The following is an 11,605-nucleotide window of genomic DNA, read 5'->3' as shown; positions in this document are numbered from 1 at the left end:
GGGGGGGGGGGGGAGCGGCGGCAGGAAGGGGATGGTGCCCCATCTCTAGCCCAGCGGTGAGGCCTTCACGGGGTAAAGACCGCGAGGCCGCGGTTGTCACATTTGAAGCAGTGACCGTCCTGTGCAGAGCAGGGGTCCCCACCAGATGCTTACACGTTTCCTTTCTAAGTCATTCATTTTTGTACACCTTCTCTGTGAAAACACGACATTTTTGGAAACGGTGGTAAGTAAAAGAACACACATAACACGAAATTGACCATCCTAACCATTTCTAAGCGTACAGTTCCGTGGCTCTAAGTACGTTGATGTGTGTGACCACAGGCACTGTCTGTCTCCAGGACGTTCCCATCTTCCCAAGCAAACTCTGTCCCCGTTAGGCCCCGTCTGACTCTTCCGGAGGCCTCGTGTGAGTGGAACCTCAGGGTGTTGGTCACTCCGCACGGTGCCCTCCAGGTCCGTCCATGCCGTGGCAGGTGTCGAAATAGCCTTCCTAATATTCCACTGCATGGATGGACCGAGTTTGGCTTCTCCATTCGTCCCAAAGCAGATGCTTGGGTTGCTTTCTCCTCTGGGCTGTTGTGGGCAATGCTCTTGGGAACATGACGCACCCATGTCTCTTCAAGACCTTGCTTTCTGTTACTCGGGGGACATACCCGGAAGTGCACATACTGGTCCCACGGTAACTCTGTGTTTAAGTCTTTGAGGAACCATCAGACTCTTTCCATAGTGGCTGCCCCAGAAAATACTACACTTTGTAGACAGCTGGTGTTCTCTTTAAAGCAGGCTGCCCTGACCTTAATGCCAGGATTCTCCTTCTCTGGACGCTGTCCTCGACCCCCGAGCCCCAAGTTCCCTTGCTGCAGCCAAGGGGGGCTTGTGTCCGCGGTCAGAATCCGCATCTACTGACTTTCCAGGCTTCGTCAAAGGATCGGGGAAAGCTGCCTCTGTGCGTTCCTGGACGCAGATGGGGCACACCTTCTTTCACTCGCCCACAACTACGTGCTGTGCCCCCGACTCTATGTTGGGCACGGGGATGGGGCAGGAGCAGAGAGGACAAACTACCCACGTTCCCGGGACTCCTTTTCCTGGAGAAAAGCAGACCACACACAAAATAAGTGCGTAAAACATCGAGTAGCTCCCCCCATGTTAAGCATGATGGAAGAAGTTTAAGTAGGGCAGTGGGATCAGAGATGCTGGGAGGTAGGGGCTGGCGTGTTAAGAGGGGCTGTTCTCAAGGCTTCACAGAGAAGGAGATGTTTGAGCAAAGACTTGGAGGAGGTGAAGGAAGAGGCCTGCAGGTTTCTGGGGAAAGAACATTCCTTCCAGGAAGTGGGCAGAGCTGGCACAAAGGCCCTGAGGCAGGGTGTGGCCTGAAGGGCTTGAGGAACAACACAGAGGCCACCTGGCTGGAAGGAATGAGTGAGAAACCAAAGCAGTAAAGAGGTGGGGGCAGGAGCCTACAGAAAGAGACACCCCTGCCTCTGCCCAGGACTAGGGGACCCCTGAAGAAATCCACCAGCAGGGGCAGGAGGCCTGGGGCTGCGATTGGGATGCCACTCAGTACAGTGTGGGGTGAGGGAATGGGTGCAGACTAAGGCCCCCCCAGCAGACTTTTGCTCAGGGGCGGAAGGACCTCTTGGGGTCCCTCAGGTTGGCAGGCCCAGGACAGTGGCCCCTACTGCTCTGCAAAGCCAGACTAGCCGTCGCCGAGGTACCGGAGCCGCAGACAGGGCCCGGGGGGCACTGTGGGAGGGTGTCCAGGCACGGAGCGGACACGCTCGTCCCCGGGGAAGGAGACCTCCCTGCTCACCCGGACCCTGCACCCCTGCCTTCAGACGCAGGAGCTCGGGGCCCTGGCGGCCCCCCTGTTCCCTAACTGCCGACCCCCCAGTTAGACGCGCAGCCCTCAGGCAAGCTGCCGGATGCAAGGACTGGAGCCGCTTCACAGTGCCGGTGGCCACCACTGCCCTCCGCACCAGGGGGCCCTGTGGGGCTCGTCGTTTCGTTAACGTCTTAGAAACAGCGGTTCGGAAATACATTCCCATAGCGGGGGACCCACACGTCCAAAGCTCCCGGTGCTCTGGCTCTCAGGACATTCACGGATGGACACCAGCACCCATCCCACAGTCAGCTGTAGGACACCCAGCACCTCGGTAAAGAACCCCCGTCACGCCCCACCCCGCCCCCGGTCTGCTTTCTGTCTCCACGGATTTGCCGTCCTGGACATTTCCTACACAGAATCACATGCTCTGTGGCCTTTGGGACCAGCGTGTCACTCAGTGTCACACCTTCAAGGTTCCTCTGGGGGGTGGCGTGGCAGAACCCCAGTCACCCTGTGGGCTCCAGTGATTTCTTGAAGGAAGCAGGTCACATGTGCACTTGGGACAAAATGCAAGAAGTGCCGCCGGGGGGGGGGGGGCGCTGTGACAAATCCACGCCCCCCTCCACCTCAGACTGCAGCCCCGAAGGCGCTTCCGAGGCCGTTAGCGCAAGGTTTCAGGTCCACATGCAAGAGGTGTTTGTACTTGATTTAGGAGGAACGTAGGCTGCGTGGAAGCGATTTTCCTGAAGCCACGTAGTTAGCGGCAGAGCCCAGACACTGCGGGAGGTCTGTTCCACCCCAAGGCTGGCTGTCCCTCCTTCCCACGTGCCCACCACCGCTTTCCCGCCATTAAAATGTTGGGAGGGTCCACGACCACGCATTTGTCAAAACCACAGGACGGTAGGCCGCGGAGATGGCGTCTAACTGTGCCAACGTAAAGAATGGCTCCAGACATTGGGGGCACCCAGCATGGGGCTCAAAGAGGGGCCACTGAATCTAACTGGGTCACCCCCCCCACCCGTGAGGCACAGACGCCCACCCTGCAGGCTGGACTTTGGTTTCCTACGCTCTCACTCTTATTTCTCAGGTCAGGGAGCCGAGGCCGAGGGGGAGCATCGGGCCCAGGAGCGAGGCCCCGGCAGCCACCTCTGTCACCCTCGCTGACACCCCTTCTCCCGTGTGGCTTTCCCAGACGGCCCTGGGGTGGCCAGACGCACTCCAGGGCTTCCGTGGAAGGAAAACAGACCCAGAGTCAACAGCCCCTCGTGGCCAGGTCCTTCCCTTCCCACCGAGAGGTGGAGGCCGTGCCGTGTGGGAGGCGGACGCACGGGGAAACAACCTCGGTTTACTCTGGCCGCAGACCAGCGAGGAAGAGGATGCTCCCAGCACCTTGACCTTGTGAAGTTCCTGAGCCGGAGGACGGGGCAGCAGGGGGTGATCTGGTCTCGGTCCCCCCGGGGCCGGCCCCGAGGTCAACATCAAGGGGAACACACCGCACACATCAAACAGACCCCGTGAAGCCGCTGAGGAAGGGTTGGCCCCCGCTTCCATCTGGAGCCGCTCTGGCCATTGTTGCGACAGGTCCGGGCCCATCCGTCCCCGTCCAGGGACCACCGGGACTTCTCGCGTCCCGGAATTCTTTTGTTTGGTACTGAACAAATAAACTGCAATTCTTTGGAATTTCCATGTGTCCACCAAAGTCCTTTCTCAGCCGCTGTTGGAGAAAAGCTATGTTTTTGTCCCCATCTTCTTGAGCTGAGTTCAGGGCAGCAAGGTGCACAAGGGGAGCTGAGTGACGACGCCCGCACTGAGGGCAGGTGGGCGGGCTGGCACGCTTTCTCCCTTCCCCCGGCCTCCCTGTTCTCCCGGGACGGGGTGACCCTGAGATCCCGCACCAGGAGAGCGGCAGGTGGCATGCCTGTGGACACTCCTAAATGACAGTTAGGTATTTATGGCAGTTGGTTTTAAAAACAAACATTATCCCTGGTAGGTGTCATTGCCTGGGACAAGTCTGAAGATTCTTTCAAGGCTGATCAGTTTAAGGGAAAACACTACGTAACGAATAGTACCAATGACAGGTGCACATGGCAAAAATCTTAAGATGCTATCTGAGCCGCTGAATTTTGGGAATTCAGATGGAGTCCAGCACCCCCACTCTACTGAGGAGGGAGGGGTCCACGGGGAACAGGGACCACGGACGTCAGAGAGTGAGCTCGCTGGCGACGTGCTGGAATCAGCCCCAGAGAGCCCCAGCCCTGGTACGGGACTCAGAGCCCCTCAGCCATACCCTTCCACCCAGCTGATCTCCTGTCCTTGCAAACGAGTCGTTAATCTAAGCAGACGAGCTTCTCTGGCTGTGCTGGTTTCAAGCCACGCAGCCGCCTACCTTATGCTTTATTTCCGGCAAGACTTCCACCAGCTTCTGCAGCGCCTCGTGATGGGCCCCCAGCTGCACGGCACAGACGGGAAAGGCTGGTGTGAGACGGCAGCAGGCGGGAGGGCGAGCCCACCCCACGCTCCACGGACCGTGGTTCACCTGCCCTGCCGGGAGAGCCGTGGCAAGATTACCTTTAAAAACACGCCTATCACGGCCACGCCGTTCTCCCCCGTGAGGGCTTCTTTGTAACTCCGGTATTTCACCGAATTCCAGTGAACTAAATGCAGCTGAAAGAGAGGAGAAAGGAATTACGTTGGCACGATGCGGCAGACATACCGCGCGGCTCCTCCTTCCCCGGCCGGACCCGGCAGCCATTGCTAGGTTTACCGCAGCCCAGCTTGGGGCTCCCAAACGCAGGGAGAACCACAGAAAGTAAGGGCCTGGCACTTCCAGCAGGAGGAAAGGAGGCTCGGCTTCACGGTGTGAAGTAGGGGTTGGTGGAGGGATGGCGTGCTCTCTCTCGGGAACTTGAGCGAGGTTGCCAGGTCAGCCATGGGATGGTCAGTTAAATTTGAATTTCAGATAGACAACACACAATTTTTAACGTGAGTATGCCGTCCAAACTGCATTTCCCCCTACGTCTGTCATTCTCCTCTGAACCTCATCTATGTCCCTATTTCGCGTCCCTCTTTGGGTTTTCCCGAGCCCAAACTCGGCATCAGGATTGGCCAGCTGACAAGGATTTAAATAAGGGGCCAGGTGGCGGGGCCTGGCTTGGGTTCCATGGGATGAGGGCTCATGGTCCTGCTGAGGCTGAGCTTGGCCCAGACCCAAGAAGGGGCCTGGGTGTCCACACATAGGTCCTTCTACAGGATGACCTGTGCTAGAGGCCTTTCTGAATGGCGACCCAAGCCCCAAATCCACACCGACAGTCCAGAAAGCCCTCCAGCCTGTTATGGTCAACAAGACCCTCCCCGTGCAGCTGCTGGGTTGCAAGGCTGGGGGGGCTTCTGCCAAGGGTGCGGGGTCCACATGTGCTCCAGGTGGCACCTCACTCCCAATGAACCCCAGCGCTCCCAGCCACGGGCTCTGGGGCCAGCGAGGGTGGCCTGGCCTCTCCCAGCCCATGCATGACTCCCCTGGAATCCCCCACCCGCTGTCCCAGTGCAGTCGCCAAGAAATCAAGACACTGGGCCCAAGGCCCCAACAACTGCAGGCTGCTTCCTTCAGGGACCCCACCTTTGAACCGGATTTGCCTTCCAAACCCCCACAGGAAACAGACGCTCCTGTATGGGCCAGAGGCATGGCCAGAATGGGCCCAGCTGCCCCTGCTCGGCTGACTGGGGGAGACGCCGGCGGGCCTGAGCTCCCGTCTTGCAGCCTCTTCTGTTAAAGCATCCGCTCGAGAGAAACCACGTGCAGACACACAGTAACCAAGACAGAAGGGACACGGCTGAGTGGGAAGGAGCATATGACAAGCCCCACTCCTTCGTCTTTGGGTCTGTTGTAAAGATTGCGTACTTACAACGATGGATGTAACCTCTGTTTATAAACCCTCCCCAGACGCCAGCTCTGGGTGCGAGATTACAGCTTTCATGTTTCAGTTTGACCGGATCCTAGTTCTATTGTAACGGTAGCGTTACTTCCATAACAATAGAAAAGTTAAAACAAAAGTAGTCCATGACTTGAAATGCATCAGGAGGTCAGGGGGCCGGTCGGTGGGTGGACGGAGGGACAGGTGGGTGGACAGAGGCCTGGTAAAGCGAATATGGCAAACTGTTAGCATCGGATCTGGGGTGGCAGCCTCGCGGGGTCTCACTGAAGGGTTCTTCCAGGTTTTTATGTGTATCTTGGGAAAATTTCATAACAACATATCGGGGGAAGTCTGTAAGGCACCACTTACTGCCCCAGCATAGCTGCAAAACCAGCTCCTCACATTTGTCCGACCGCTTTTCTCTACAGATTCCCATTCTGGAATGATGCAAACGTCTCGTCGTTTCAAGAAGACGATCTCTGTTGTGAGGATTTTAGGATCTCCGTAGAAGGCCCCAGGTGCCTGAAGGACAGGAAGCTTCTAGTCCGTCGTCGACCAGTAGCAGGCACGTGGCGGAGCCAGCGGCTCTTGAATCCCCACTGCTGACCTTGGCGAGCCACAGAGCCACTGAGGTTCTTAGTGGCCTTAGGACAGCTTTGTGAGTGAATGGGTAGGGCGATCCCCTGCTCCGGTTTGAGCCAGTGAGTCCCGTGTCCCAGGAACGCGCCCCTTCTGGGCACCAGGCTGGCGGGTCACCCTCCACGCGAGCCTGGGGTGTGGAAAGCAGCCACACAGCTGCTGCTAGGACGGCGTCTACCAACCTCTGCTGGGTACACGCGGTCGTCCACCGTGTGCTCGGAGCCCCGCTCGTTCGCTGCTCCCCAGTGGAAGTGGCACTGCTTTAGCCTGTAGTGGTTTTCCAAGGGGCCACCGCTAATCCCTGGAAAACGAAACCAGCGGAACACATGCGTTAGCTCGTCTAGTTGTTGGACTGGGTTTTGCTGTGACGGCGTCTATCTACACGGAGGCCACACAGTTTCCTCTTGAGAGATTGACGTCCCGCTGCAAGGACAAACGGAAAGGTGGGTCTCATGAGAGGTGGGACCTTGTCTGTCCACCTCCATCCCTGGGGCCGGCTGGCGGGGGCGCATGCAGAGGTCAGCGCTGCCACCAGGTGGCGGCAGGGACCGCATCCCCTTCGGCGCAGCAGGACGGCAGAGAGAACCGCGGCTGAGATGCATGCCAGTCCTAGAGGGTTTCCAGACTTTCCTTTAATTTTAAAAAAATGATGTCTTTTGAATGAAAAAAATGGCAGCTTAAATTCTACCACCAAAGAATTCCATAAACTAATGTGTAGTGAGCGACATGTTCACGTAAAGGAGTCTGGGAAACAGCCCGCTACCTTCTCCATCAGCACCGACCGGCATGCAGCCCCTGCCCCGCGTGGTCTCACTCTATGACCAGGTTTTACTGGTCGACTCTTTTCTAAGTCACCCTGGGTACCCGGCATGGCCTCCCCGAGAGCTGTTAGCAGACAGGAGTGTCTATCAGGGGGCCTGGCTCTGAACAGTGGCACTAAGGGCACCGTCCCAAGTCCAGGGCGAGGGCTGAGAATCCCGTGCGCCAGGCTGGCCTAGTTCCAAGTGCACTTTGCTAACAGATTTCCGTCAGTACTGCTACGGGTAGAATGGTCACTGTGGTGCATCTTGCTTTTAACTGAAGTGAGCACACGGCTGCTGGGCTGGGGGCGGGGGCAGGTCAGGAGGCCCCCTGCAGATCGCAGGGGTGGCCAAGCCCACATCAGCTCCTCTGTGTGACCGATGCTATGGACAGCGTCAGAGGCCACTGGCTGGTGGTGTTTTCGGTTCTGCTTTCACCGTAAAAAGTATAAGGAGCAGAAAGAGCTGAGCGGTAAAGTCGAAAACAGACTCAGTTGACGGTTCTGCCCTCGACCAGCTCACAGAGCTCCTCATAGTCTTCCTTCACTAGAAAATGAGGGTTGTGGGTCGAGAACCTCGCTAGGTTCTCGTCTCGTTATAGAGTTCTACGGTTTTGTGAGGTAATCTACTTCCCCTGAGCACACACACGTGAATTATATTTTAATTTTTAAAAACACACAGAGAGAAGTGTATAAAAACATCCTAAGTCCCAACGCCTCAATCTACCAGTGGCCACAGCTCCGAGGCGTGAAAGCCTCCCAGCGGTTCAAATTACAGGCTTTAATGGAGATTTTCTGAGGCTCGAATGACAAAGGGGGATGGTTTTTTCCCTGGAGGAGAGGTGACATGTGAACCCACTGGCCTTTGTAGTTTTGTGTTGCCTTGTAACTTCCCAGGTGAGGGTGGGCAGGCTGCTGGTAATCCCAGCAGTGGGAGCTGGGATTTGAGCCCAGACCTGACACCAAAACCCACGCCTTTCCCACTTTATCCTTCCAAGCAGAAAACACAATCTCAGGAAATCACAGGACCATGAACCCGGGCAGTGGAAATCTTTGTGCTTCCTCCCGCCTGGCACCTTCTACCAGCTGTGCAAAGGGGCTTCGTAGGCCGGCCAACCAGAGACCTCGTGCCACCAAAAGGCACCCATTCGTGACCAAGAGGCAAGGCTGAGGGGTGAGTGTGCCCCTGGTCTGAGCAGCTTTCCTGGGTAGGCACAGACAAGGTCTCCAGAAGAACGATACCAACTGTATGAGGCATAAATCCACCCCTAGCTGGATGTCTGCCAGAACCCCGCCAAAAATGCCCTTGTAGAGGCTCTCTGGCCCTGCCAACAGCGGAGTCAGGGATGGGAAACCGCAGGACGGGAGGGGCCACCACTCCTTCCTTTGCAGGTGGAGAGCTGCAAGGTCAGGAGACTTGTCCAAGGTCAACCTCTGCACAGGACTGAAGCCCACGGACCCGGCCCCATGCTCTCCCCAACATGAAGCTGCCCCCAGAATTCTCTGCCAATGCAGCCTCCCGCCAGCCGGACTCCTGTCCGTGGGCTTCCACAAGAGGACGAGTATGGAAGGCCATTCTTTGGAACCCTGGGGCTCTGGACCACCTCAGAAAAGAATGTTCCCGTTCAGCCTCCAAGACATGTGTCTCTTTCAGTGTGACATCTGGTCCTCCGTAAAGGAAGGACAGGATCAGTGGGGACGGAGGGAGCTCCTAACACCCCCCCCCACCCTCACCCCAGAAGGCTGCAGCACCCCCCAGCCTTATCTTATGCAAACACAGAAACACAGACAAGGAGATAAGCAAAACCTGAGCTTTCTAGGAGGGTAAATCAGGAGGAAGGAGGCTGGTTTATAGCCTGGGCTGGGCTGGAATGGTGCCCTGGGGCAGGTAGGTGGAGACACACGGGGTCTGGCCATTTGGCCGGTGCAGGTGCAGGCGTGGTGTCCCTTTCAGCCTTGAGCTCCCCACAGGAAGACGGAAAGGGCAGAAAGCAGAGCTTCTACACTCAAGAATGCCCTTGGTCACCCGGTCACCCGGCGACCCCATCCCAGGCCTGCTTGGAGGTCCAGCCCCCCGTCAAACTCAGCAGCCTTTCCTGCTGGGAAAGTTAGGAACTCAACTTAAGGCTGCAGCCCCGGATCAAACAACCTCAAGGTGACTTTTCATAATGACGGTGGTGTCAGGGCGGTTCTCTTTAATACAACAGTTTAAAAGGGCAAGCCTGATTCAGGAGAAGGGGGCCTTCCGCTAGCCAGGCCCCAACCCCCAGACCCGGGCGCCAGGAGGGTGGGTGTCTCTCACCCAGCAGTCTCCCTGAGCAGGTGCGTGGAGGGCGGCCAGACCCGGCAAACACCCCGAGGAAGCAGACTCCACGCCGAAATCTGCTGTCCTGTTACCGTGGTGTCTGCTTGCATGAGTCGCTGGTGATAGCTGTCTATTTGTAAGCTCAGTGCTTTCAGCAAGAGAAGCAGGCTTTTGGCAGGGCACGGTTGCTTTAAGGCTTAAAACACATACAAGAGAAGTTTGAGATGCTCTGATTAGTTAAGACTGCTAATAACACAACATCGCCAAGTACCAGCCTGTCCTTGGTGAACCCCGGGACCTCGCTACCGTCCCGCAGCTGTGACGCGCGGGGACAAGGGCTTCCGTGTGTTACCCGCACCAGCAAGGTCTCTGTCGTCCTCCCAGCAGGCGGGAGCCGCAGCTGGCGGCCAGCACGCGGTCAGGGCTGGAGCCGCCCCCAGCACCCCCACTCTCTGGTAGTTTCGCTCTGAGATCCTCACATACTGGCTTCAGTTTTCAAGCCAGACCGACTTGGACTCACTGATCTCATGTCGCTCCCCTTTGCACGGCTGTCCTTACGTCTCTAAGCCTCTCCTGGGCGCGCGCGGCCCCCGGGACCCAGAAGGGACTCCGCTAGCGACTAGCTTTCTGTTACTGTTCCTGGCGATATCGTGCTTCCTAAAATTATCGCCGTCATTGCCGTCAAAGCAGAGCTCTGCAGAGACCTGAAGCTGCCGTGATGACTGCCCGGGTAGGACCCACACACACAGACACTGAGGGCATCTGCAGAGTGTCCGTGAGAGGGGGCGCGGCTGGCCACCGCAGTGCCAAAGAAGAAAAGTCATTCATGCACTCAGCGAATATTCAGGGAGCTCCTATGATGCGCCACACCGTCTACCGCGCATCGAGATGGAGAGGGAAGGGGACCGAGGCATCCTGCCCTCTTGGAGCTTGGGCTCAGAGGGACAGGCGGCCGGCACACAGGTGGTGAGCGTGAGCAGTCAGGGTGGGTGCGGTGGGGTGCTCCGCGGGACCCACACTAAGCGACAGGAAGTGGCGAGGGTGGGAGGGAGAGAGAGCAGGCCATCGTGATGGACAGCACGGATGGAAGGTCATGCAGGGCACCCGGGCAGGTGCCCGCCGTGGCCCAGTAGGGGAGCTCCTGTTGACAGACGGAATGTTCCAGTCTTCGAAAGTGGACGGGTCACGCAAGGTGCATCAACTGTGTGATTGCCCAGCTGCCCTGGCCCGACCCCGGAGTCTGCTCCATGTGTGGACGGGAGCCCCCCTCTGGGCTGCGTCTGCCACCATGGATCGGAACCCAGGTACAGCTGGGGTATCGGGGAGGCCAAAGAAGTTCGTTGCCCGGGCTCATCCACTCGCAAGGCCCAGAGATTAACCGTGTCTGTGGCGGGCTCTCCTGAGTGCATTCCGCGAGTCCATTTAGCATCTCCTTCAGAAGGTCCTAACATTCATCTTCCCAAGGCCCCGCCGTGGCCCCTCGCCAGTCTCTCCTCTTCCTCCCCACTCCCCACGGGTCTCTGCTCCCCACCTGTCCCTGGCGTAGACAGTCTCCCGTTGTGCTCTACACGCTGTGGTTAGTAGACCCTCCTTCGGGCGCCGCTCCCGAGGGCCCAGCAGGGTCACAGGCAGGGGGCCAGCCAGATGAGTGGGGCTGGGGAGGGTGGGGATGGGCGGCGGGCTGGCGTTCACCAGCCTTGTTTCCGTTACCTTTCACTTTACCTCTTCGTGTGAGTCCGGACTTGAGATCTGCTGGCGAGCAGGGAGTGTGTTTCAGGACCTAACGCGTCCCCCACGCACAGAATGTTTACTGAGACTTCGCCGAGAAAGCGGCATGAGCCAGCGTTGCCACAGCTTGTGTCCGCATGGGACCCCCTTCCTGGAGTGCCCTCCACCCCTCCGTTCATGCCTCCCTGCAGGCACCTGGCCCAATGCCGCCGCAGGTGGAAGGGTCTCCTGGGACGTGGGTCCTAAGTGGGATGACGCCGGGGACGGAGAGATGGCAAAGCATTTCTGCTGCCATGTCCGTGAGCGGTCCCCAGCCCCATCTCCAGCCTGCCTTTCCAGGAGGGAGCCTGTAGATTGTTCCCGGCAGCTCCGTTTGGGCTCCAGCGGCTCGAGTCAGCTTG

The 11,605-nt window shown here is 58.0% G+C and overlaps 1 protein-coding gene across 1 annotated transcript in view; it reads right to left on the bottom strand.

The window, feature by feature from the left end:
• Positions 1 to 11,605, bottom strand: part of CA5A (carbonic anhydrase 5A) — a 31,212-nt gene that overhangs the window by 8,776 nt on the left and 10,831 nt on the right. Inside the window, exons 3-5 of the mRNA XM_008702691.2 lie at positions 6,555 to 6,673; positions 4,391 to 4,486; positions 4,209 to 4,271 (exon numbers count right to left, since the gene is read on the bottom strand). Of these exons, the coding sequence (XP_008700913.2) occupies positions 4,209 to 4,271; positions 4,391 to 4,486; positions 6,555 to 6,673 (278 nt within the window). The remainder of the gene's footprint in view (positions 1 to 4,208; positions 4,272 to 4,390; positions 4,487 to 6,554; positions 6,674 to 11,605) is intronic.

This window comes from Ursus maritimus, unplaced genomic scaffold (genome assembly GCF_017311325.1).
Source record: "Ursus maritimus isolate PB19 unplaced genomic scaffold, ASM1731132v1 scaffold_19, whole genome shotgun sequence".
In the NCBI taxonomy this organism is placed as follows: domain Eukaryota; kingdom Metazoa; phylum Chordata; class Mammalia; order Carnivora; family Ursidae; genus Ursus; species Ursus maritimus.
The sequence above is the reverse complement of the archived record's forward strand: the minus strand, read 5'-3'. Positions and strand labels throughout refer to the sequence as shown.